This window comes from Balaenoptera physalus, assembly GCF_965194825.1.
Source record: "Balaenoptera physalus genome assembly, chromosome: 16".
In the NCBI taxonomy this organism is placed as follows: domain Eukaryota; kingdom Metazoa; phylum Chordata; class Mammalia; order Artiodactyla; family Balaenopteridae; genus Balaenoptera; species Balaenoptera physalus.
Window position 1 is genome coordinate 593,514 of NC_138898.1, and position 26,519 is coordinate 620,032.

The window sequence follows — 26,519 nt, forward strand, 5'->3', positions numbered from 1 at the left end:
CGGAGCAGCCGCCCAGCTAAGGGGCCGAAGCACCCACCTCCGGCCCCGCCCCGCCCGCGCGCATGCGCGTCGGGCCCAGCCGGGCCTTATTTCTCGGCACCTCCCGCTTCCCGGCCGAGCGCCAAATAAATATCAGGGCTCGCCCTTGCCCGTGCGTGCGCGGCCCCGCCGCCTGCGTCACTAGGAAGCGCGCGCCCGGGCCGCCGCCGCCGCCGCCGCCGCCGAATCCCCAACAAGGAGCGGAGCCCGCGGCCGCCGCCGCCGCAGCCGCCGCCGCCGTCGCCGCCCGCCCGCTGGCGCCCGCGCAGGCCCGGCCGCGGCCCAGGTAAGCGCCCGCCGCCCCCCCCGCGGCGAGGCCTCTCGCTCCGCCGCGCGCCGCCGTCCAGTCAGGGGTCCCTGCGGAGCGTCAGGACGTTACGGCGGGGGGAGGGGAGCGGGGGAGGGGCGGCGGCGCGCGGCGGGCGTCACGGGCGTCAAGGGCCCGCGTCAGGCGCGTCGGCGGCGGCGCGGCCTCCATGTTGCCGGAAGGCGGCGGGCCGCGGGCGGCGGGCGCCGGGGAGGGCCCTGGGCGGGGCTGCGTGGAGAGGGCCGCGTGGGTACCCCCCCCCCTTCCCGTGGGACCGCGTGAATTCTCGCCTCCCCTGGGGGCCGCGTGGCTAATCTCCCCTTTCCCGTGGGCGCCGCGCGGATGCCCCTCTCCCTTGGGGACCTTGTGGATACACCCCCTCTCGTGGGGGCCTGGTGGATGGCCCCCCCTTTCCCGTGGGGGCCGCGTGCGTGCAACCCTTTGGTGAGACCCGTATCTGCTTGAACCCCGTTGTAGGAACCAATCAATATGGGTCCATTGCCTGTTACATATTTGGTTAACTTTATAATTCATGTAGTCGAGCGACTCTTCCAGTGAATCAACGTTTTCTTTCTTTGCTAACACTGCAAATACAGTTTCAGTTACATGAGTCTTTTTTAACTTACAAAAATCTGTGCATAATTGAAGTATATAACTTGATGAGTTAAGTGTGCACCCATAAAACTACAGTCTATGCCATTAACCTGTCAGTCACCTCCAGAAGTTTATTCCCGCTCTCATTAGTTTGTGATAAGAACGCTTAACTAGCAAAATTTTAAGTATACAGCACGATATTGTTAACCATAGGCTCTATGCTGTACCTTAGACCTCTAGGACTTAGTCATTTCGCATAACTGAAGCTTTGTACTTTTTGATGTGTCCCATTCCTCCTCCACCAGCTCCTGGCAACCACCATTCCACTGTCTGCTTCTCTGCGTTTGATTATTATAGATTCCTCATGTAAGTGGTAGCATGTAGTATTTTGTCCTGTGTCTGGCTTATTTCCCTTAGAATGATGTTCTCTACATTCATCCACGTTGTCACAAATGGCAGAATTTCCTTTTTTTTTTTTTTTTTAAGGCTAAGTTATATTTCATTGTATGTGTATACCAAATTTTTATTCATTCATCTGATCGTGGACATTTAGGTTGCTTCCACATCTTGGCTATTGTAAATAACGCTGCAGTGAACATGGGGTGCAGGTGTCTCTTGGGTATCCTGATTTGTTTTCCTTCGGATATACACCCAGAAGTGGGGTTGCTGAACATATGGTAGTTCTATTTTTAGTCTTTTGAGGAGCCTGGGTACTGTTTTCATAGTGGCTGCACCAGTTTACATTCCCACCAACAGTGTACAACAGTGTGGGTCAGTCCGTTTAGGGTAAAACCAAATGGATTAAATAAATTCCAAATGTAACAAGATAAATTAAGCAGACTGTTCAAAAATTATTTCTTTGTAGGAAGTATAAAACTTTGGGAAGACATACTGGACGGGGGGGGCGGGGATTTGTACATATACATCATACACTTAAGAGCCCAGTGCGTCCTGGCTGGGTGTGACGCAGGGTGTGGTCGAGACTGGGCAGCTAGTGCATTGCGCCCCCCTCGCCCCCCAGGAGGGCAGGGCCAGGAAGCCCAGATTCACAAGGAAATGCAGGACTAGAGGGACCACCTCCAGGGATGAATTCTTGTGACATTTTTCAAGAGAAGCCAGAAATCTGGATTTTTAGAATGTGAACCCTGTAAAATTTGAAAAAGCTGGCAACTAATTAAAAATTTTGAAACACAGTGAGAATCAAAGAAATTGTGCTGGGACTTCTCTGGTGGTCCAGTGGGTAAGACTCTGCGCTCCCAATGCAGGGGGCCTGGGTTCGATCCCTGGTCAGGGAACTAGATCCTGCATGAATGCTGCAACTAAGAGTTTGCATGCCGCAACTAAAGATCCCGCATGCCGCAACGAAGATCCGGCATGCTGCAACTAAGACCCTGCGCAGCCAAGGTAAATAAATAAATATTAAAAAAAAAAAGTTGTGTCTGTGGGCCACTGCTTTGTGACCTCTGCTATGTTTCTAGTGGTATTTTTATCAAAGGAAAATATTTGTGTTTATTTGGAAGACATGGAAAGTCAGATCTGAATCCAGTGTACTGACTGCACACTCACATTTTTGTCCTGTTTTTGTATATTTATGCCCAAGAATGCTACTTTAGAAACACTTCCTCCTATCTTCTTTACCTCAAGGTTAATTGGGAAAGAAGAATTTTGAAAACTTGATGTTGGAGAGGCAGGAATTCGGTTTGTGTGTTCCCACTGCTTAGCGGTTTTGAGATGTGGGGGTGAGGACAGCCGCCCATAGGGTGGGTCCCTGCCTTTCTGCAGCTTTGAGCTCAAGCGTGGCTTTCCGGCCCCCTTGGAGTCCACCCGGTGAAAGCAGCGGTACCTCGGTGAGAGCCAAGCACCACGGAGCAACGTTACTTTAAGGGCGATTTTAAAGTGGTCTTTTTTTTTGGCCGATGTGCGGCTTGCGGGATCTTAGTTCCCCAACCAGGGATTGAACCCGTGCCCCCTGCAGTGGAACCGCGGAGTCTTAACTGCTGGACTGCCAGGGAAGCCCCCCTGCGTGTAGCTTTTTGAGGAACTGCCAGACTGCTTTCCAGAACGGCTTCACCGTTTTGCTTGTCTGCTAATGGTGCACGGTGGTTCCAGTTTCTCCACATCCTGACCACATGTACTTTCTGTTTGTTTGTTTATAATGACCATCCTGATGGGTGTGAAGTGGTATCTCCTTGTGGTTGTTGTGTGCATTTCCCTAGTGATTAGGGATGCTGGACATCTTTTCAATGGCTTACAGGTTATTTGCATATTTCCTTTGGAGAAATGTCTACTCTGAGTCCTTTGCCCATGGTTTAAGTTGTTTTGTTCTTGTTGAGCTGTATCCTGGATGTGAATCCCTTGGCAGACACATGCTTTGCAGGCACTTTCTTCCAGTGTGTAGGTTGCCTTTTCAGTCTCCTGAGAGTGTCCTTTCATGCACAATAGTTTTTAATTTTAACGGAGTCTAATTTACCTGTTTTTTCTTTTGTTGCCTGTGCTTTTGGTGTCATATTCAAGAAATCATTGCCAGGGAACTCCCTGATGGCCCAGTGGTTAGGACTCTGCGCTCTCCCTGCCGAGGGCCTGGGTTCCATCCCTGGGCAGGAAACTAAAATCCCACAAGCTGTGCCTGTGCGGCCAAAAAAAAAACAAAAGAAAGAAAAAGAAAAAGAAATCTTTGCCAAATCCAGTGTCAGGAAGATTTTCCCCTGTGTTTTCTTCTAAGCGTTTTACAGTATTTGCTCTTATGTTTGGGTCTTTGATCCGTTTTATGTAAATTTTTGTCTGTGGTCTGCAGATGTCCAGTTGTCCCAGCTCCACGTACGGATGAGACCGCCCCCGTTCCCCATTGAATGGTCTTGGCACCCTTGTCAAAAATCAGTTCGCCATATATGCCAGGATACAGTAGCATTTTTTTTGGCCCATTTAATTTTTTTAAAAGATTCGCAAATGGTAAACTTTTATGGTTGTTTGGTGTACAGTTCTATGCGTTTAACACCTGTATAGATTCATCGTATAGCTGCCCCCGTGACTGGAATACAGAGCAATCCCGTCACCCCCAGAATCCCCCTTGTGCTGTCCTTTCATGCCGCATCCCCCTCCCCCAGTCCCTGGCACCAGTGATTTGTTCTCTGTCACTAGAGCTTCGTCTTTCCCAAAATGTCATGTAAGTGGACTCATACAGTCTACAGGCCCACCTTGTTTTATTGGGCTTCACTTTTTGTGCTTCGCAGATACTGTATTTTTTACAAATTGAAGGCTCGTGACAACCTTGAATCGCGCAAGTCTATCAGCGCCATTTTTCCAACAGCATTTGTTCACTTTGGGTCTCTGTGTCACATTTTGGTAGTTCTCGGAATTTTCGAAACTCTTGCGTTATTAATATGTTTGTTACAGTGATCTGTGATCTGTGATCTTTGATGTTACTACTAAGACTGAGGGTTCAGATGGTGGTTAGTATTTTTTAGCAATAAATTATTTTTTCATTAAGATATGTATGTCGTTTTTAGGCATAATGCTATTGTACACATAATAGACTATAATATAGTGTAAATATAACTTTTATATGCACTGAGAAACGAAAAATGTCACGTGCCTCACTTTATTGTGACATTCACTCTGTTGTGGTGGCTGATACCTCCAGGGTCTGCGTGTGTAGCCCACTCAGCATGATTCTCTGGAGATCATCCAGGTTGTTGCACGTATCCAGTAGCTTATTTATTTACTTATTTTTATTGCTGAGTAGTATTCTTTTGTATGGTTTGTTTCTCTTTTCACCTACTGAAGGTCATTTGAGTTGTTTCCAGTTTCTGACAGTTACGAATAAAGCTGTCATAAAATTGTGTGTACGGGTTTTTAAAGAAACCCCAGTCTTCGTCTCTGTGGGGCAGATACTTAGGAGTGGGGTTGCTGGGTCATGTGATAAGAGTACATGTAACCTTTGAGAAACGTCCAGACCCTTTTCAGAGTGGCTGCACCAAGCAGCTGGGCGTGAGCATTCCCGTTCTCCACATCCTCACCGTCTTTGTATCGTCAGCTTTGTGTTGGTGCTTTTTAAGTTGTTCTAATAGGTGTGGTCGTGTCGTTATGGTTTTAGTTTGCATTTTCCTGTGGGTTACTGATGTCAAGCATCTTTCTATGTGTTTACTGTTTTTTCTTTTAATATTTATTTATTTACTTATTTGGCTGCACTGGGTCTTAGTTGTGGCATGTGGGCTCCTTTAGTTGCGGCATGCGGGATCTAGTTCCCTGACCAGGGATCAAACCCAGGCCCCCTGCACTGGGAGTGCAGAGTCTTAACCACTGGACCACCAAGGAAGTCCCTCTGTGTGCTTATTTGGACTTCTGTTTTGGTGAAGTGTCTGTTCAAACCTTCCGCCTACTTTTATTTATTTATTTAAAAAAAAATGTATTTGTTTATTTGGCTGCGTCGGGTCTTTGTTGCGTCGTGCAGGCTTAGTTGCTCTACGGCATGTGGGATCCTAAGTTCCCTGACCAGGGCTCAAACCCGCGTCCCCTGAATTGGAAGGCGGATTCTTAACCACTGGACCAGCAGGGAAGGCTCCACTTCTGCCTGCTTTTAAATTGTGTTGCTGTTGCTGAGTTCTTTGTATGTTCTGCATGCAGCTTCTTTGCCAGACATGCGATTTGCAAGCATTTTCTTCCACCTGTAGCTTGTCTTTGCATTTTCCACTATATTCTCTATTCGTTGTATTGTAATGTACATACTTCATTTTGGGGCAGGTTTATGTTCACAGCACAGTTGAGCAGGAGCCCCCAGCGTTCCCATGTACCCCCCCTTCCCAGCCTCCCTCAGCACTAACGTGCTCACCAGAGTAGTATGTTTGTTACAATCACAAACCCCAGTTGACCCGTCATCAACCAGAGTCTATAGTTTACCTTGGGGTTCACTTTTGGTGTTGTACAATGTATGTTTTATTTTTATATTTTTTAATTAAGACTTAAGTTTTCAGAGCACTTTTAGGTTTCCAACAAAATAGAGAAAGAGTTCTAGAGACTTCCCATGTACTCCCTGCCCCTACACGTGCATGGCTTCCCCCATTAATGAAATCACTCAACAGAAGGGTACGTTTTTTTACGAAGGATGAACCTGCATTGACACATCAGAACCATCCGAAGTCCATAGTTTACCTTGGGGTGCCCTCTCGGTGTTGTACATCCCGTGGGTTTTGACAAATGCGTGATGGTGCAGACCCACCATGACGGTATCACGCAGAGTAGTTTCACTGCCCTAAACATCCTCTGTGCTTCGCCTGTTCATCCTCCTGCCCACCCCCCAACCCTCTGGCAACCACTGGTCTCTTCAGGCTGGCTTCTGTCACTTCACAGTGTGCATTTAAGGGTCTGCCATGTGTTTTTTTTTGTAATAAATAAATAAATTTATTTATTTATGGCTGCGTTGGGTCTTTGTTGCTACGCGTGGGCTTTCTCTAGTTATGGGGAGCAGGGGCTACTCTTCGTTGTGGTGCACGGGCTTCTCATTGCGGTGGCTTCTCTTGTTGCGGAGCACGGGCTCTAGGCACGCGGGCTTCAGTAGTTGTGGCACGCGGGCTCAGTAGTTGTGGTGCACGGGCTTAGCTGCTCCATGGCATGTGGGATCTTCCCGGACCAGGGCTCGAACCCGTGTCCCCTGCATTGGCAGGCGGATTCTTAACCACTGTGCCACCAGGGAAGTCCCCGCCGTGTCTTTCTGTGGCTTTGTACCTCACTTCTTTTGTCTCTGGATGGCCTTCCAGAGGTCATGACGTGGAATACGCAGCTTGCTCACGCATTCTCATTTTGAAAGACTTGATTTTTCTGTCTGCTTAGAACAGTGTTCTCCCCCTTCAGAGGGATATAGAAGCGGGACCACCATGTAGGCCCTGGCACCGTCCCCTGTGAAGCTGTAGGTGGTCTATGTTTGCGCACATTGAGTCCCACCAGCAGTGTTGAATGTTTGCTTTCAGCTGTCAGACATGCCTAAAGAACTGAAGGGAACAGTCATTTATTGTGTTTATCCAGATATTTACCATTTTGGTTGCCTTCCTTCATTCCTGAAGTTCCAGGCTTCCCTCTGCTGTAATTTCCTTCTGTCTGAAGTACTGCATTAGGTCTGATTGTGGCCAGTTCTCTTAATTTTCCTTTATCTGAAAATGTCTTTATTGTGCCTTCATTTCTAAAGGATCTTCTCACTGTTGTAGAATCCTGGGCTGAGGCTCTTTTCTTTCAGCATGTTAAGAATGTCCCTGCCTCGGGCTCTGTGGTTCTGAGGAGAGAGTCCCACAGGCCTTCAAATTGTTGTTCTCATGTGGAAATACATACCTTTTTATCTGCTGCTTTTGGAATGTTCTTACGTTGTCGTTAGTTTTCGGCAGTTTGATTATGTTCTGGGCGTAGATTTCTTTGAGTTTATCCTGTTTGAGGTTTGTTGAGCTTCTTGAATATGTAAGTTTGTATTTTTCACTACATTTGGGAAGTGTTCAGCTATTATTTTTTCAGAGTTTTTTTAGCATCACACTTTTTTCTTCTTTCCTTCTGGGACTCTGGTGATACAGATGGCCAGCTTTTTATATTGTTCTGCATTCCCTGAAGCTCGGTTCATTTTGTTTTTCCATCTTCTTTCTGTTGTTCAGATTAGATCGTTTGTACTGACCTATCTTTATTTTCATTGCTGTATCTCTTTCCTCTCTCATCTCCATTCTGATATTGAGCCCACCTGGTGGATTTTTTTATTTGTTATTATATTTTTTAATTTTCAAATTTCCGCTTGGCTGTGACGTCACTTCCGGCGGCAGCCCTTTCAAGGACTCCACTTGTGAAGTGCTCCACTTGTGAAGCAGGAGCGCCCGCAGCTCTGAGGTCACTGTGGATTCCAGTGGTCGCCTTGGACTGGGCTTCTCTTGGGTAATTTTTCCCTTGAGAATTGGTCAGACTTTCCTGGTTCTTTGTGTGTTAGATAATTCTGGATCACATTCTGGATACTTTGAATATTGTGTTGTGAGATTCTGGCTCTTGTTTAAACCCCGTGGAGGATGGAGCGTTTTGTTGTAGCAGGAAATGGACCTGGGTTGCGGGTTCTGAGCCCCCTCTGTGGGCAGGCGTGGCCCTGAATCAGTTCAGCCTTCCAGCCTGTGCAGTGTTCTCTGGATCTGTCCCATAGGTGCCACCCAAGGCCACTCTGAGACCTGGGTGGGGGTCGACCCTGGAGGTCGGTCCTCGAAAGCTTTGGTTTGCCATTTAGGATCAGGTCCACACACGGACAGGTGAGGAGTGACCCAGGCCTTTGCACACAGCTGGGGGCAAGCCCTTTCCGCCTCCCTCCTCTCCGCAGTCTCCTGCATACTCTCTGACCCCCAGAACCCCCTTCCTTGTGCTTTGGCTAAAAGCCAGGTCTCTTACGTGTCCTCCGTGCTGCGATGCATCAGTACCTGGTCTGCCCTGAGCCAAGCGCCAGAGGATGGAGAGCAGGAGAGCAGTGGGGTGCCTCTGGGTCCCCGGAGTTTTCGGTGCCTGCCTGGCCGTGACCGTCATGGAGTTTAGAGGGCCTGGGGCTTGCTGGAGGGCAGAGCCAGCAAAGACAAAATAATGCCTGGGAGGGTCTCCCAGACCAAAGACAGGATTCATCTCCGAGGGCTTTCTTTTGTTTATTTTTGGGTCGTGCTGCAGCATGCGGGATCTTAGTTCCCCCGACCAGGGATCGAACCCATGCCTTCTGCAGTAGAAGCGCAGAGTCTTAACCACTGGACTGCCAGGGAAGTCCCTCCGCGGGCTTTCTGTGCACAGCCCTGAGTTCAGGGCGTGGGACCCACCTCCAGAGGCGTCTGCCCACATCCTGGTTCCTTCCCCGTCCCCCGCAGGTGACCACTGGGCTTTCAGGCCTGTCATGGCTCCGAGGTTCTTCCAGGGCTTCCTCTCTCAGTGCTCACTCCATCCTTGCCAGAGCCCCAGGCCCTGGAAGAGCCCTTCTCTTGCATGGCTTCTGTCAGAAGGTAGCGAGGTCCCCGTGCAGACCCTGTGCCCCCCTGTTGCCCTGCAGGCCCGGTGCCCTGGCGCCTCCTGTCCGCTGAGCCATGGCCACCCCCGATGTGAGCGTCCACATGGAGGAGGTGGTGGTGGTGACGACGCCCGACACGGCGGCGGATGGCAGTGGCGTGGAGGAGGTGAAGACCGTGCTGGTCACCACCAACCTGACCCCGCACGGGTGAGGATGGGCACCCGGCCTGGGGGCAGGGGGCGCCAGGGGACGCGGAGCCGCCACCCGGCCAGGAGCGAGTAACGCTTCCCTGACTCTTCTCCCGCCACCAAGGTCACAGCTTCGTGTCCCTAAGCGCACGGTAACTTCTCCTCTGACAAGAGCACAGTAGGGCCAGTTAGGAACTGGGTTTTCCAAGGGAAGCCGAGGAGCAACGCCTGTGGGGTCAGCAGCGCGGTGACGGACCGCATGGCCCTGAGCCCGCCGCGCCGTGACCTCGGGCTGGACTGGAAAGTCGGGCAGGGATGGCAGCAGAGCACGAGGCTGGCTGTCGTTGGGGGTGTTAATGTCTCCTCTCTCCTCTCCTCTGTTCCCAGGAGTGACCTGACGGAGGGTAACATGGAGACGGAAAACGCCGCGGCGGCTGCTGCAGCCGCGTTCACAGCGTCCTCGCAGCTCAAGGAGGCCGTGTTAGGTAGGGAGCCTGCCTTCTCGCGGCAGCGCCCGCAGGCAGCTCTGGAGGTGGCTTTTCCGAGGGGACGGTCCTCCCATCAGCAGGGGGCCAGTCAGAGGTTGCCGAGGCTCTCCTGTGGGCGCTTCTTCAGAGGTGGAGCCACAGAGGCCCTGGCTCCAGGGTCTCCAGGTGTGGCCTTGGCCTGCGGCTGGCGGGGAGAGCTTGGTTTTGCGGTTCTACTTAGTGTAGCTGTCAGTGAGTGGCAGTGAAGATGATTTATCACCTTTGGTCTTTTCCTGTTGCCTAACACTGAAGGCCTCAGAGCCCTTCCGAATGTTAGGAATAGGTTTTCTCTGGAACTGTGCCGGGTAAAGTTTGTTTCCTTCAGTGGCCCTTTACTTCGGGCTGATGAGAAATGTCCCCGCCCACCTTGGTCCTGCCTCAGTCCCTCCTGCATTTCAGTTTCTGGTTTCTAGGTTGGTAGTTAATGTGCTTTTGCAGGAAGTGCTTTGGAGAAGTTATAACTGATTTTCTATGTTGCCCCTTTCCCTGTCGACACACCTGGTGAGAAGTGAAGATGGCTGAAGAGGAGGAGAGCCTGGAGGCCGAGATCGTGTACCCCATCACCTGCGGGGACAGCAGAGCCAACCTGATCTGGAGGAAGTTTGTGTGCCCCGGCATCAATGTGAAGTGTGTTCAGGTGAGGGTTCTGATGCAACCAGAGCACAGGCCTGCGTGCCGGGCTGCAGGGAGGGGCCCCCAGTACCGCAGCTGTGAAGCAAACAAAAGAAGACCCCTACGGCAGGGGGTGTGACCTGTGGGGGGCAGTTCAGAAGGCAGAAATCCCGTGCTTGGGAGAGCAGAGGAGAAGGAAGGAACCTTCAGGGACAGACAGGATTGTTGCTGGGGCACACGGAGAGCCTCAGGACAGAGATTCTCTGTTCCTGGAGCAAAGCTGTGGAGAGAGGCTGGGAAGGCAGCTCTGCTGACATTGGGATTGGCAGTGACTCTGCTGGGCAGGTTGAACGAGAGGGATGCTTTGCGAAGACTCATTGGCAGCCATGCGTAAGATGGAGGGGGGAGGTCTGCTCTTTCTGCAACACGGTAGTTTAGGTACCCAGAGTCACCTTGTGCTGAAAACAGCCAAAAATGCCACTTAAGATATTTTCGTAACGCATCTTCTAGATGCCTCCTTAAGCTGGCAAAAGAGGAGGAAATAGTCATGCCCAGGGCCTGAATAAAGGTGGATTATAGAGGGAGGCCAAGCACCAACCCCGGCTTTTGTCTGAGAGCCTTTGCCTGACACTGGTTTTCTCAGCCTCATGGGGCTGGTGATGAGAAGGTGAAGCCCAGGGCTCCCAACTTGGGTGTGTTGTTGCGGGCAGAGATTGTCCCTGTGATGCCGCTACTTCCAGAGGTCTCTACCCTCAGTGTTGGGGGTTAGAGAGTATGCTAATCACATACTCCCCGTCCCCTCTATCCGCCAGGACACGGAAAACTCCTGTCTCATGTCTTAGCACCGGGTGGAAGAGAGAACCCTCTTGAGGACTCACATGTGGCCTGTATAGTGTGAACACCTTTAGCTAAGAGCTTAGTCGTAGGTTGTTCCTGGCTGGCAGCTCCCCCAGGAATCTGACAAAAGCAAATGAACAATCCTTTTTGGTAGAACTCATCTTTATCTCAGGTTTCAAGTAATTTTGGCAGACAAAGTTCCAAGAAAAGGAGCAGCTCACAGTAAAACAAAACAAAACAAAACACTGAGCACACAGGAAATAAAGCACCTGAATGAGTGCACACAGAAACCACAGACAGCAGAATCAGACCCACAAATGCTGCAGGTTGGAATTTTGAGACACAGAATATAAAATAATTATGTTTAATTTACTTCAAGAAATAAAAGAGGGCTTCCCTGGTGGCGCAGTGGTTAAGAATCTGCCTGCCAATGCAGGGGACATGGGTTCGAGCCCTGGTCCGGGAAGATCCCACATGCCGTGGAGCAACTAAGCCCATGTGCTACAACTACTGAGCCTGTGCTCTAGAGCCCGTGAGCCACAACTACTGAGCCTGCGTGTCACAACTACTGAAGCCCGTGTGCCTAGAGCCCATGCTCCGCAACAAGAGAAGCCACCACAATGAGAAGCCCATGCACCACAACGAAGAGTAACCCCTGCTCGCCGCAACTAGAGAAAGCCCGCGCACAACAATGAAGACCCAACACAGCCAAAAAAAAAAAAAAAATTTAATTAATTAATTAAAAACAACAACAGCAAGAAGCTACAGGGACTTCCCTGGTGGCACAGTGGATAAGACTCCCAATGCAGGGGGCCCTGGTTTGATCCCTGGTCAGGGAACTAGATCCCACATGCATGCTGCAACTAAGAGTTCACATGCCACAACTCAGGAGCCCGTGAGCTGCAACTAAGGAGCCCACCTCCCACAACTAAGACCCGGTGCAATCAAGTAAATAAATATTTTTTAAAAAAAAACAAACTAGAAGTGAAAAACAATTAAAATTGAACACTTGGGCTTCCCTGGTGGCGCAGTGGTTGAGAATCGGCCTGCTAATGCAGGGGACACGGGTTCGAGCCCTGGTCTGGGAAGATCCCACATGCCGTGGAGCAACTAGGCCCGTGAGCCACAACTACTGAGCCTGCGCGTCTGGAGCCTGTGCCCCGCAACGGGAGGGGCCGCGATAGCGAAAGGGTCGCGCACCGCGATGAAGAGCGGCCCCCGCACTGCGATGAAGAGTGGCCCCCACTTGCCGCAACTAGAGAAAGCCCTCACACGGAAACTAAGAGACCCAACACAGTCATAAATAAATAAATAAAATAAATAAATAAAGTATTAAAATTGAACACTTCAGTGGATGGATTTTACAGCAGATTAGACACAGTTGAAGAGATAATTAGTGAAATGGAAGATAGAAGTGAAGAAGTTATCCAGACAATCATCCCCCAAAATGTCATGAGGGAAAATGGAAGCACAAGAAAGTCTAATGCATCTATCTGAATTCTGAGAGGAGAGAGCGTCTGAGAACTTTCATAACCAAGGAAAGATAGCAGCCCACAGTTCAAGAGACTTAACAGATCCTAAACTGAATGAATAAGAGGAAACCAACCACATTTCAAAATCTACATAGGTGCCAGCACAAAGGACCTTCCACTGGCTCCTGGGACACTTTAGCATCAGAATAATGAATGATAGTCATGGATTATGATTCAAGTAAAAACAAGACTCTATGGGCCCATATTTATTGCAGTATATTTCATGTTATTTATTTACATTGACACAAGGGAGAGGTTAAACTCTTACACCAACTAACAAATGTAGAAGGGGTGCTGGAGCCAGAGTGCCACAAGGGGGTGCTGAAACTAGTCAGGAGAAGCTGGATGAGGGACAGTTGGGTCTCCAGGTACCCCCATCATTGAGGTTCCGCTTACAGAGGCAAAGCAGGAACGGCAGGGGGAAGCCTGCAGATCACTCCCTAAATGTGATGACATTTGGCCATCAGTATTGGGACCAGCCTTCATCCCAGCCTCCTGATGAGGAGGGGGATCCGGCAGGGATTCTGTGGCATTTCCGACAAAAACCCACAACCTGACTCTACTCGGGAAAACGTCAGACAAAAACTGAGGGACACAATTTTTGTCTACAAAAACACTGACCTGCATGCTTCACAGATGTTGAGGTCAGGAAGACACCATCGGGCTGAGGAGCTGCTCTGGGTCAAGGAGGCAAGACGCAGTGGTCAGTGCAGCGCGAAGTCAGGCCGTGTCCTGCATCAGAGAAAAGTTGCCACAAAGGCCGTTATTGGGACAGTTTGTGAAATTGGAATACTGCCTGTGGATCAGATAATAATACATTAATGGTAGTTTCCTGATCTTGAGAGCTGTGCGTGGTTATGTAGGAACCTTGTTCTCAGGAAATAGGTGTGAAGGACTCAGGGCGGCTACCCCGCGAGTGTTTAGAGATGGGCCCTGTGTGGAGAGTGAGGCTGGGGAAGGGGCCGCTGGGGCTCTGTGTACTGTACCTGCAGTTATTTTGTAAGGTTGAAATCACAGCAAAATTAAAAGTTAGAAGCAAAAGAGATGGAATAACGAGAGCAGTGGAGCAAGACCCCCCTGGCAGCTGAGCTCTAAGGGCTCCCCAGGAGCCGGGCGACCGGCGCAGCGCGGGTCTCCTTGTGCCAGGAGAGGAAAGCTGCACACGGTGACGTCGTCTTCAGAAATTAGGGGAAACAAAGACATTTTCAGGCAAAACTGTGTTTGCCACCAGCAAGTCGTAACTAAAGGTATTCTAAGAAATGATTTCAGGCAGAGGGAAAGTGGTTCCAGAGAGGAGCTTTTAGGTGGCGGGAGGCGTGGAGAGCGGAGGAGGTGGGTGAGTCTACGGTGATGGGCTCTGCAGCGCTAGTGCGTGTCCCAGGAGGCTCCGCATGCTCTGTGGTGGGACGGTCGGAGGGCTGTGAGTGGGGTCAGCTGGCCCACCCTGACAGTGGGCACACCTGCCCAACCAGCAGAGGAGAGCCTGGTCCCCCAGAGGGAGGCGGGATGGGGGGGGCACGCAAGATGCAAGGGAGAGACAGGCCGGCAGGTGGTGCTGCAGTGTCCGGGTGCGGGCAGGGCCAGAGGTGATGGCCAGAGAGGGTGTCACGTAGTGGGGGCAGAGGCCGGGCCCAGTGTGGACTTCCTGGGCTCGGGCAGCGGCCAGCGAGGTCCTCCGACTCTGACTCTGCCTGTCTGCCCGGGCTCAGGCCTGGCTCCCGACCAGCTGACTGAGGGGATGAAGTGGCTTCCTGACTCAGAGAGAAACAGTGCAGGGCTCAGGCAATTAGGACAGCTGCTCCCATCAAGAGGGGCTTCCCAGGCTGGTGGTGTTTGCCGCGACCAAGTGCGCTGGAGATACAGGCAGACCTCGGAGACGCTGCAGGTTCAGTTCCAGACCGCCTCAGTAAAGCCCATGTTGCAATAAGAAGAGTCACACACACTGTTTTCCTCACACATATAAAAATAACATTTACACTAGACTGTACTCTGTTAATGGTGTCATAGCAGTGTGTTTAAAAACTATGTACGTACCTTAACTTGAAAGTAGTTTATTGCTAAAAAATGCTAGCCATCATCTGAGCTTTTGGAGTGGCAGTAGTAACATCAAAGATCACTGCTCACACATCACTGTAACAACTATAGTAATAACGAAAAAGTTTGAAATATTGCGAGAATTACCAGAAAGTGTCACACAGACCTGAAGTGAGCAACTGCTGTTGAAAAGCGGCGCCGATAGCCTTGCTCAAAACAGGGTTGTCCCGAACCTCCAATTTGTGGAATATGAGTGTCTGTGGAACGCTACAAGGCACGTGCGGCTGAGTTGAGGTGCTTTTGCTCCAGTGGCATGGTAACCTGGGCCCAAGCTGGCACAGACTGCAGGGCGCCCGAGAGGCAGCCGCCCGGGAAGGGGACACCCTGGGAAGGGGACGCCTGGGACGGCCCGCACCCTGGCCGGGGCCCAGCTGTGCATCCAGGCCACAGTTGGAGCTTTCGTTTCTGCCTCTGCTGAGACCAGTGACTTATCCATCCCCAGCCTGCTTGTTTTTTCTTTTTTTTCTTTTTTTAAAATAAAGCTTTGTGCGGGCTTTCTGTAGTTGCAGAGAGCGGGGGCTACTCTTCATTGAGGTGCAGGGGCTTCTCACTGCGGTGGCTTTTCTTGTTGCTGAGCACGGGCTCTAGAGGCATGGGCTTCAGTAGTTGTGGCATGTGGGCTCAGCAGTTGTGGCACGTGGGCTCAGTAGTTATGGCTCACAGGCTCTAGAGCGCAGGCTCAGTAGTTGCTGTGCACTGACTTAGTTGCTCCACGGCACTTGGGATCTTCCCGGACCAGGGCTCGAACCCGCGTCCCCTGCACTGGCAGGCGGATTCTTAACCTCTGCGCCACCAGGGAAGTCCTTTGTTTTCTAAGTAAATGTAGTTTTATGTTGGTTCTTTGGTTCCAGTAATTGCTTGTTTAATAAGACTGAATAGGATACTTTACCTTCTCAGGCCACTGTTGGGGGAAACTAGCAGACCTGTGAGGAGGGGGTCAGTTCCCTGACTTTGAAGTGGACATGTGCTCCTGGGCCGTGAAGGGTGCCGTTAGGGGTGGGCCAGGCCGGCTGAAGGGACATTCACAGCTGACCCTGTGCACTGTGTCTCCTGTTACTTGCTGTGATATATGTGTACATTATTTGTGGAATAAGTTATGTGTAAGGAGGTTTGCCAGTTGCTGTCTGGAGGGAGGGAGAGAGCGCTGTGCCTTTCTGAGTGGTGTGGGGTCCTTGGGTCCCAGGCATTGGGTGTGTGGTTGGGGGGAAGCGCCGAGCACTTAGCTCCCTCCCCGCTGGGGGCCAGTGTCTGACTACCCGCTGGGGCAGGAGGAGGCCAGCTCCCCGCTCCAGGCCCTGTGCACGAGGGTCGGGCTCTCACGTGGCGGTTCCTTCCTGAGTCCTGAGTGTCAGCTTGAGAGCCGGCCCGCGGCTCCACCACATCTGCCCTGCCGTCCACCCCCTTTCCCAGGCCAGCTCTGGGGGGCGGAGGTGTCAGGCGGGAGGGAAGGGCGGTGGGGAGGCTCTGTCCTGATTTTGCTCTGCTCTCCCCTCGCAGTACGATGAGCATGTCATCAGCCCCAAGGAGTTTGTGCACCTGGCCGGCAAGTCCACGCTGAAGGACTGGAAGCGAGCCATCCGCATGAACGGCATCATGCTCAGGTGGGCGGGGGCGAGGGGCGGGGCCGGAGAGAGGATGGGGCGGGGAGCGGGGGCGGGGCCGGAGACCGGATGGGGCGGGGCCGGAGCCAGGTTGGGGCGGGGGACCGGCGGGAGGGACTGGGTAGGGATGGGCCGGCGACCCTCTGTCCGGGGGCACCGTGGCCACTGCTTTCTCTTTGGGTTTTGCTTTTTGAAGATGAGGGGCATTTTCTGCATGAGGATTGTGGACAGCGTCCCCGGGGCTGGGCCGCCCACACCCCTGCCAGCACGTGACCCTGTCAGACTTGCAGGGGTTTCTGTCTTGTTTTTGTTTTGTTTTTTTAAAAATTAATTTATTTATTTTATTTATTGTTTTTGGCTGCGTTGGGTCTTTGTTGCTGCATGCGGGCTTTCTCTAGTTGCGGCGAGCCGGGGCTACTCTTCGTTGCGGTGCGTGGGCTTCTCATTGTGGTGGCTTCTCTTGTTGCGGAGCACGGGCTCTAGGAGTGGTGCGGGCTTCAGTAGTTGTGGAGCGTGGGCTCAGTAGTTGCGGCTTGCGGGCTCAATAGTTGTGGCTCGTAGGCTCTAGAGCGCAGGCTCAGTAGTTGTGGTGCACGGGCTTAGTTGCTCTGTGGCATGTGGGATCTTCCTGGACCAGGGCTTGAACCCGTGTCCCCTGCATTGGCAGGCGGATTCCCAACCACTGCACCCCCAGGGAAGCCCTTTCTGTCTTGGTTTGATCACCACCAGTCCCTTACCGAGGCACCTGTGACTGTGTCACCAGGAAGACACCGGCTGTGAAGCTGTCTGCGCGTCAGGACAGCGGCCAGGCCAGCCTTCTTCCTCCTGAGGCAGCACCTACCCCCGTGTGCCTCCCGCCATCACCCCAGACTCGGGTCCCTGTTGAGAGCCTGCGCTTCTTTAAGCTGCTGTGCGTTAGTCTGTCCAGCTGTGCAGACGTTGTCCTTTCCGGAGGCCAGTCCGCCGGCAGGGGTCCTGTCCGGACTGCTTGTGTTCACTGGCGGCATTGGTCTCCTCCAAGCTGGACTGTTCCTGTGACCTCGTGACAGTCGTGGCGTTGACGCTTTCAGGGGGTCTTGGCCTAGAGCCCCGACTTTCCTGTTTTTAGAGTCAGTCCTGCTGGCCTGTGCCCCATTGCTGCCCTTGTCGGTGGCGGGGTCTTGGTGAGGCGTCCGCTCACCTTTCTCCCTGTACACTTCGTCTTCCCTTTGAAATTAAGTAGGAATTGGTGGGAAGCTTCAGGCCGGCTCTTCGCTACTTCACACCGACATCAGGTCCTAGAATGTCGAGGGTCTGGAGTGTCCTGCTCAGACTCTCCCGTAGGGCCCTCTGCGGTGCCCGTTCCACCAGCCGCCCTGGTGGCTGTGGCCTGTCACGGGTGGCTCTGAGCTCCTCCCTTCCACCTGTGAAACGGGAAGGGTGATACCCCTTCCAAGAAGGCTGAGGACAGACTAGGCTTTTGCGTTTATACCCCCAGGAACGTTAATGCCTAATTTCCACGTTTTAACATTTCCTGCTTTGGTGGTAATGGCTTGCCCCTCTGAAGTGGCCCCTGCTGCATGTCTGTCCAGAGACAGCCATGGTTTTTCATGGTGTCCAGAGTGGCGGGATCTGGTTGCTTTGCTGCTGAAGGGGCCCCTCTCCTTCCTGTGTTTGTTCCCGGGAGAGGCGGCTTCTTGCTGCCCTTGGGCGTGTCTGCTGCCCTGGGTGCCCGCAGCCCGTGGGAGCCCTGCCACTCTCCCTGGGGAGCCCCTTCCTTCCCCCGGAGCAGCTTTGCACCCTCCCATCAACCCAGCTCTTTCCTCTCTCAGCCCCACCTGCCGCCGGGCGTGAGTATCTTGGTGGTGCGGCTGTGACCGTTTCATTGGAAGAGCACTGCCGGGAGGTGCCATCTGCTGCACTCCCCGGAGCCAGCGCGTTCACGCTGCCCCAAGGCCGAGGTGGGCGGCAGCCCCAGAGCCGTCCGATCCTTTCGCGGGTTGAGGCAGGCCAGTCGAGATGCAGCGAACTGAAGTCCAGGACCTCTGGGAGAGGCCAGAGAGGAGGGCCTGGGGGGTGTCCCAGCAGGCAGGGTACATGTGGTGCCTTCCTGGTAAAACTGAGGCTGGGAGGTGACACAGCGAGAATCCGGAGGCGCTGGTGCTGTTGGTGCTTCTGGAGGGTCTCGCTTTTTGGGCCACGCACCAGGCGGGTGTGCCGCCGTCAGCACCCCTTTTGGCCCTGAGTCCCCCTGCGGGGCTGGCGGGCAGCGGAGCGTCTCGGAGAGGCCCAGCCCCTCAGAGCTGGCCGGCACCTCTGGACAGCCACCTCCCTGGGGGCACCAGCCACCTCCCTGGGGGCACCAGCCACCGTGGTCGCCCTTCCTGTGGACAGAGCCACACGCAGGCGTCCCCACGCCAGCTGAGAGAGCTATGCTGGGGTGTTGGAGAGGCCGGCCCGGGAGCCCCGGTGGAGCCCGCCTCCGCAGACACACCACTCTGGGCCCGCCCCGGGGCAGGCCTTCTGCGGCTGACACCCCGCCCTCCTCTGTGCAGGAAGATCATGGACTCTGGGGAGCTGGACTTCTACCAGCATGACAGGGTCTGCTCCAACACCTGCCGCAGCACCAAGATCGACCTCTCGGGGGCCCGCGCGTCCCTGGGCAGCCCCACGCCTGCCGAGTACATCCCGCTCACGCCCGCCACGGCCGACGGTACGTGCTGGGCCACCTCTGCTGCCGGCCACAAGCGGGGCCCCCTGTCCGCTCAGCTGTCCCTTCTAGGCCCCAGGGGTCAGCAGCCACCGACTCCTCCCTCACCGAGGAAGTCTAGCTGAATTGCTCTTCCATCCACAGGGAAGACTGAAGTACTTCCTCTTTTTAAGCCATTTTTATTATAAAATACAATGATTCGTATGAACAATAACAGAGCAAACGTCCAGTGCCCACCCCCAGCTTTGACCAGATCAGGGAGCGCCCCACACGCCTGGTCTGCCATCTGTCCTTGCCCTGGGGCCGCTCCCCGTGGCACTTGGTTCCGGCTCGTGCACTTCCCTGCAACTTGAGATTTGTTGGTGTGTTTATGATGTTCTGTGTTGGCATCTGTTGCTCTAACTGGTAGAAGGACTAAACATTTCCTGGAATTCTTTCCAGATTTTTGAATACAGAGATTCTTTTTAAAACAAGTTAGCATGAAATCTGGTCCCAAGTTCCCTGTTCATGGTGCCCGTTGGTAACTTGGTGGCGCTACCTTCCCTGTGACGGGAATTGCATTGTCCCTAAGTGGTTGCTCCACAGGTCAGTCTGGGCCTGCTGCCGTGGGGCCAGGGACTGTCCTCATGGCTGACCAGACGGTGGTTGGTCGAGGGGCCTTGCCCTGTACTTGGGAGGATGGAGAGGGAGGCTCGGGGGCAAAGTGAGGTCCTGGGGTTCACCCCGAATGAGTCCCTGCACCCTACCTGCACGGGCTGGCAGCCGGCCCAGTTGGGAGTCCCTCCCAGGAGCTCTAGGAACGCGCAGGCTGCCGGCAGTCAGGGCTGGCCCTGGGACTGCACTACACAGCGTGGGAGGGGCTGGGTCACGGCAAGGCCCCCGCCCCCAGGAGACACAGGGAGACAGCACTCCTGGTGGGCCGGTGGCTTCCGTGGGAACAGGGCCTCCTCCGGGTCACTGGGTCCAGACTCTCTGTTCTGCCTTGTGAAAGGCGGCCGCAGTGACAGATCTCCAGGAAGACTCCGGGCGCTGACGCTCCAGTCAGAGTGCCGTGTCCGGTAAAGGCCACGTGGGGTTTGGGATTTAGCTCTTAGAAGTCTGTTGTCCCTGGGTGGCTTGGATGGTCTGTCGCTTTGCTTAAACTCACCTCCGTGGTGGTCTCTTCAGCCAGAGTCCTCAGAACACCTGAGTTGCCTCTCGTGGAGTTAAAAGCTCTGTATCAGCCCAGACTAAGAAAGAGCTATTTCAGGCATCTAACATCCCCAGCACGACGTCTTTGTCAGATGTGGAAGAGGCCGGCGTGAGGTCGGAAGGCTTACCCAGAGGTTAGGTTTCCAGGCTTGTTTCTAAGCCCCAAATGGCCAAATCCAAACTGGGTCCAGGATTCTGCAGGCACTAGAGTCAGAGGTGAACCAGCTTGGGTGGCTTGCATCTCTCAAAGTCCCGCTTCTGATTTACAAAAATGGAAACATGGTAGCTGCTGAGATGGACGCTTGGTGTCAGTGAGACAGAGACCCCAAGAGCAGGCCAGGCAGGAAGGCTGGCCTGTGGCCCCTGGCCAGCAGGCTGTAGAAGCTCGTGACCGCGACAAGGACAGCAGAAAGTTGAGGACACGTGGACAGGTTCGAGGAGGCATGTTCCAGCTCCTTCTTTGTACATGTTTAACAGTGAATTTAGAACGCAAGGCACGTGTGTGCTCTGTTGTGCTCGTGCACCTCAGTCAATTGTGTGAAAATGCGGGTGGGGGCGGCGAGTCAGAGCTGGGGTGGGGGGTGGGGGGTGGGTGGGATGCTGGCCTGTCGCAGGCGAGGCTCACTGGGCTCCTCTTGGTTGCAGTGAACGGGGCTCCTGCCACCATCACCATTGAGACTTGTGAGGACCCTGGGGACTGGACCACAGCCGTCGGAGGTGCGGGCCTTCCTGGGCCTCTCACGGCGGGGGTGGGGCCTTCCTGGGGCTTGTCAAGGTGGGGGGGCGGGGCCTTCCCATGGCTTGTCAAGGTGGGGAGGCGGGGCCTTCCTGGGCTTCTCAGGGTGGGGGCGGGGCCTTCCCTCGGCTTTTCACCGAGGGGGTGCGTTTGGGCGGGGCTGCGATCTGCGGCGGGCTTCGCCTTTGCGGACCGCTGGGCGTCCTCTTGCAGGAAGTGCAGGGCCGACCCACTGGACTTCCGCATATGGTTGTGGGGGACACTGCTGACCCTCAGAGCCATGTCCTCCTGGCAGTTCTTTGCTCCTTCGTGTGGGTGGAACCGGCGGTGGGGCTGCCTGTGCAGGACTCCCCATCTCTGAGCCTCTCCTTCCCTCACAGATGACACGTTTGCCTTCTGGAGAGGGCTGAAGGACGCAGGCCTGCTGGACGAGGTCATACAGGAGTTCCACCAGGAGCTGGTGGAGACCATGAAGGGCCTGCAGCAGCGGGTCCAGGACCCTCCCCTGCAGCTCCGAGGTGAGCGGTCTTTCCCTACCCTGGTCTGTGGGCCCGGAGGCCTCTTCCTGCTCGTGGTGGTGGCGGTGGTGGGCGGCTTCAGGACGCCCGTGGGTGCAGCCTGCCCCTTCCGGTTCCGAGCTGAGCCCAGCAGCATTGGCGGGGGTGGGCAGTTAGCCTGCTCCCACCAGGTCCCTCCTTGCCACGGGGACAAAGTTGAGCCCGGGAACCAGGAACCTGCTGGGCCCAGTCCCTCATCTCACCAGACCTTGCTGTGAGCTGGCCCGTTCTCACCGTGTGCTCGCCCTGCCCTTGTAGACGCCGTCCTCCTCAACAACATCGTGCAGAACTTCGGCATGCTGGACCTCGTGAAGAAGGTGCTGGCCAGCCACAAGTGCCAGATGGACCGCTCTCGGGAGCAGTACGCCCGCGACCTGGCAGGTACGCTGGCCTTGCGCTGTGACCCCCACAGCTGCGCGGGAGCTGCGGAGGCACGGGGTCGGTGACACCGACATGACCCCAGCCAGACTTCCCGTAAATTCACCCTCAGCCCCACGGTTCGCCTGTGAGGTGGCGCCTTCCTGGGGAGGTGCCTGTGGCCACGCGTGAGACAGGCTGCTTATGCGCTGTGCCCTCCTTATCTTAATACGTCACCAAGGCAACTTTCCTGCGAGCGCTAGGATGATTGGAACACAGTACAGAGAGCAGGGAAGGGCTGTCCCCACGTCGGGCAGCGCAAGGCAGCTGCTCAGGATGACTCTTTTTCTTCCTCGGAGTGGTGGGTCCCCATCAGAGCAGGCCCCACAGAGAGTGTCACTGCAAGGGCCGTGGGGGGACAGGACAGAGCGTCGCCGTGAGGACACGAGGGTCAGGCCCCAAGTCAGCGCAGGCCCTGCTCCGGGCAGGTCGTGGGTGCCGCTGTGCCCCGCGGTCACGCCCTGTCCCTGTCCCCGTCCCCGCAGCGCTGGAGCAGCAGTGTGACGAGCACCGCCGTCGGGCCAAGGAGCTCAAGCACAAGTCGCAGCACCTCAGCAACGTGCTCATGACGCTGACGCCAGTCTCCCTGCCACCCCCCGTGAAGCGGCCCCGGCTCGCCAGGGCCACGTCCGGGCCGGCCGCCATCGCCTCGCAGGTGCTCGCCCAGTCCGCCCAGATCGCCCTGACCCCCGGCGTACCCGTCTCCCAGCTCACCGGCGTGCCGCTGGGCAAAGTGGTGTCCACCCTGCCCTCCCCCATGCTGGGCAAGGCCATGCCCCAGGCTGCTCCGGCAAGCTCCCCCGCTTCACCGCTGCTTGGGGGCTACACGGTGCTGGCCTCCTCGGGCACCACCTTCCCCAGCACGGTGGAGATCCACCCGGACGCGTCCAGCCTCACGGTCCTGAGCACAGCCGCCATGCAGGACGGCAGCACTGTGGTCAAGGTGGTGAGCCCGCTGCAGCTGCTGGCCCTGCCCGGCCTGGGCCCCACCCTGCAGAACGTGGCCCAGGTGTCGCCCGGGGGCAGCACCATCGTGACGGTGCCCACGGGGGCCGTTGAGAGCGCTGTGGCCGCCCCGGGACCCGAGGAGCACACGGCCACCATCGAGGTGGCCGCCATGGCGGAGGGCCACGAGCACAAGTAGCCGTCGGCGGGGGGCGAGGCCCCTCGTGGGCACAGGGCTGGCCGCCTCTCCTCAGGCTGTGGCTGGCCGGGAGCACAGCGCTGGCGCCCGGCGGGCCCCGCGGGGCTGCTGAACCAAAGAGAGGAAACGCCAAAACAGACGGAGCGGAGCGGAGAGGAGAGGAGGGAGCGGAGCGGAGAGGGCGCGGCAGCAGCCTGAGACTCGGGTCCCCGGCTTCTGAGCCTCCTCCCCTGTCTTCTCGGGAAATATATTTTTCCATCTGTTGCTTATTAATACTGTTTACATGTGGGGCCTTGGTCAGGAGCCAGGTCGGGGAGGCCGAGGGGGCCCAGGTGCAGCTGGCAGCAGAAGCAGGGCAGGGAGCAGGGCCTCGGCCCGCCGGCTGGGGTAGGCCGTTACTAACACATGTCTTGGGAACTGTCCCCAAGTGTGGAAACCCGTGGATCCTATGGATTTGGTTTCTTCCCACAGTTTTCTGTAGGTTTAGTGTGGCCAGCACCCTGTTCTCCCAGCTCTGGAACAGGCATCAGTGGTGCTGCAGGTCTGCAGGTGGCTCAGGTGGGGCTGCAGGGCACCCAGGGGTCGGGGTGAAGACCCCGGGGCACCTGCCTGGCCAGAGGGGCCGAGGGGCCTGAGCAGCACAGGCCGGGGCAGGGGGGGGGCACCCCGCCCCCACTCCTGCCTGGCAGGTGCTCAGGGGCTCAGGGGCCATTGCACATGCTCTGGGGGTATTTTTAAGTGAACTCCTTAGTAGGCTTCTAGGAAGAGTCAGGTTTATAGTGTTTTCAACCTAAACAACGCTGAGTGCCTAGCTTCCCGACCTGTTCTGGGTTCCAGAGTGTTTTGTACACAGGGACTGTCGGGAAGGCCCCCAGGGGAGCGAGATGGTGGGCGTCCCCTGCGGCTTTGGCCTGAGGCGGGTGCGTGGAAAGAACAAGCAGGGGCTCTGGAGGGTTCACTCCCAGTTGGGACGCGCCTCAGATCAGGGCTCGTGATCCCCTGTGTTCAGCGTGCTGGTGGGGCCCCCTCCTGGAGGCGGGCTGCACCCCACCGGCCGACACTGGTGCCCCAGGGCGTTCGGGGCCAGTGCTGGGTGAGGTGGGGGCACCCAGATGCTCGCGGGAAGGATGTCCGTGGGCCAGCCGGCCCTCTGCCCTTCTGGTCGTGGACTCAGGAGGAAGACCAGGGAGGAGCCTTCCTGCAGGCCTTGAGCCACTGCAGCAGAGGGTCCCCACGGGCACCTGGGCCTCCTGTCTGTCACCTGTGGAGACCCAGAGAGAACCACTGCCCGCCTCGCACTTTGAAGGGAACTGGGCTCCGTCCATCCATCCATCCGTCCTTCCGTCTGTCCGGTGGCTCGGACCCCGCCTCAGCGCCCTTGCCCCGCATCAAGCACCGAGGCTGTTTTGTTTCTGGTGTGTCTGGTTGGCCGCCGTCTCGGGCCTGCTGGTCTCAGCGCGATGTCACTTCCTTGTTCGCTACGTGCTCCTCTTCCAGGCGCGTCTCTGATGCGCGCGCGGTGTGAGCCCGTGGACCAGGCGCCCCGGCCTGTCCCGAGTCCGGCTCAGACCGCATCAGCACGTGTCGCTCGTGAAACTGGGTGTCTTGTGCTTGGAGCCTCTCCGGTCAGACCTGCCGCCTCTCGGAAGCCGCCCCGCCCGCGGGCCACGTGGCACCGGGAGGAAAGTTGGTTTCAGAGCCACACGGACGGAAGCCACCGACAGCTGCTCCTGCAGACACCGGCGCCTGGCGGGCCCTGAGCCCGGGGTGTGGGGAGGGGCCCACTGTCCTCCAGGAAACCTCAGCCCGCTGTGGGGTTGGGCCATCTCGCTGTGGCCACCCGCCGCTTCCCCCTTCCACCCGCCGGGCGCGTGGAGGCTGTCTCGGCCGGGCGTCTGGGAAGGCAGGACCGCATCTGTGGGGCTCGGAGGCAGCCTGGGGAAGGGAGGCGTCTGAGTTCTACTTTGTATGTTGTTTTGCAAGTATCTGCTTGGTACTTTGATTTAAAATAAAAACGTTTTTCATAACTTGTGTGTGTGTCTGGTGATGAAAGGCTGTGAGTGGGTGGGTGACATGGAGCGCGCCCCCTGGGGGCGGTGCCTGCCCGCTCCCCAGCCTGCTCTGGAGAGGGTGGTCCGGGGGCCCACGGCCCTTCTGCTGCCCTGAGGTCGAGCGGCTGGCCTTCTTCGACCTCCCCCGTGTGCAGTGGACTTGCTTGGAGTCACCGTGACCAGCAGACCACGGCCAGTGGGCTGTGCTCTGCGTTCTCTCACTCGTGAGGGTGGTGGGGCTTAGCTGATCACGGGCAGCGGTGAGGCCTCTGGGTCCTGGAATCAAGCGTGGGCTGCCGCGCCGATGGGCCACGGCCTGATGACCCGTCCACGTGGTAGAGGTCGAGCCGCTCGTCAGGAGCGGGTGCGCGGCCGGTGTGGGAACGGGGCTCCCTGGACGTCCGGGTCGGAGGCTCCTGCCAGCACCCAGGGCTGGGGTCTTCCCGCCCATCGTCGCCAGCACCCGTTCTCTGCCCCAGGGTCATCACCCTCAAGCCCCGACAGAGAACGGGCAGGGGGCTCGCCTCGGGGCGGTGCTGACGCCGGGGAGGCTGTGGGGGGAGGGAAGCCGGTGTTGTTTGCTGGAGGGGTGGCAGGGGGCATCCTTCCCCACCGGTTTGGGGGACACGTTGGCTTTCTCTGGCCGGTCCTGATGGGAAGCTGCAGTGGCTGACCGAGCTGACCGCCTAGGCTGGTCCTTGAAGAGGCTGCGGGTCCCTCTGTGTCTTCGGTCTCTTGCATCTCCACACGGCCCTTTCTAGGGGTCACGTGACCACCATCCCCCATCCCCACTCCTCAGGAGGAAAGCCGCTGGCCACGCCGCAGGGTCCTCCTCGACCGTGGCTGTGGCCGTGGCGTTTGGGGAGGCTCTGCAGCCCAGGTGGGCGACTGCCCACCTCTGCCCACTCCCACTGGCTGCTCCCGTGTCCTCAGCTGTGGGACCTGCCCAGGACCCCACTGACTCGTCTGAGACTGGCTCCTGTGGCTTGAGAACCACCCAAGGGGGCATGTCGGGAGTGGAAGGTGTCCAGGGCCGTGAACAGGGCATGGCCACTCCAGGGGCAGAGCGCACTGAGGGGCCCTGGGCAGTGTCAGCGCCTAGGCAGGTAGGAGAGACCACGTGTGGAGAGTGGGCAGTGGGAGGGAGGGAGCAGGCCCCAGGCCGGAGCGGAGCAGTCACCGTGGCTCAGTGATGGAGGGGCTGTGTCTTGGAGGTGAGGTCTCAGGAGGCTGGCCTGAGCAGCTGGGTGGATGGCGGTGCCCCCAGAACTATGTCCTGGGCCATCAGATCTGGGGTGCCCACAGATGCCCCAGGGACGGTGGGCCCCGGTGAGCCTGCATGGGCGGGGGCGGGGCGGGAATGCAGCTGAGAGCTTGTTAACGCCTGGTTCTTGCAAGAGAGGGCGTACACGG

At 56.1% G+C, this 26,519-nt stretch overlaps 1 protein-coding gene across 7 annotated transcripts; it reads left to right on the forward strand.

Annotated features, from left to right (window-relative positions):
- The first annotated feature begins 61 nt into the window (after positions 1-61).
- On the forward strand, positions 62-25,082 carry GMEB2 (glucocorticoid modulatory element binding protein 2). Of its 7 annotated transcripts, none has more exons than XM_082429424.1 (12): positions 191-325; positions 1,246-1,306; positions 2,135-2,344; positions 8,973-9,137; positions 9,506-9,603; positions 10,155-10,282; positions 16,218-16,321; positions 18,856-19,013; positions 20,847-20,918; positions 21,318-21,455; positions 21,753-21,875; positions 22,397-25,082. In XM_082429424.1, exons 4-12 carry the CDS (start codon positions 9,007-9,009, stop codon positions 23,053-23,055), a joined length of 1,611 nt encoding a protein of 536 aa, XP_082285550.1. In that variant the 5' UTR covers positions 191-325; positions 1,246-1,306; positions 2,135-2,344; positions 8,973-9,006; the 3' UTR covers positions 23,056-25,082. The 7 variants fall into 7 exon arrangements, with proteins under 7 accessions (XP_082285548.1, XP_082285550.1, XP_082285549.1 ...); XM_082429426.1 differs by lacking the exon at positions 191-325 and adding an exon at positions 536-790; XM_082429423.1 differs by lacking the exon at positions 2,135-2,344.
- Positions 25,083-26,519: the final 1,437 nt, after the last annotated feature.

Bases quoted from the DNA above. Each gene is read 5' to 3' on its own strand.
- GMEB2 (XM_082429422.1), top strand. From the start codon at position 63: ATGCGCGTCGGGCCCAGCCGGGCCTTATTTCTCGGCACCTCCCGCTTC. The intron at 21,456-21,752 runs GTGAGCGGTCTT...CTGCCCTTGTAG, and splicing joins CCCTCCCCTGCAGCTCCGAG to ACGCCGTCCTCCTCAACAAC. The intron at 21,876-22,396 runs GTACGCTGGCCT...CCGTCCCCGCAG, and splicing joins GTACGCCCGCGACCTGGCAG to CGCTGGAGCAGCAGTGTGAC.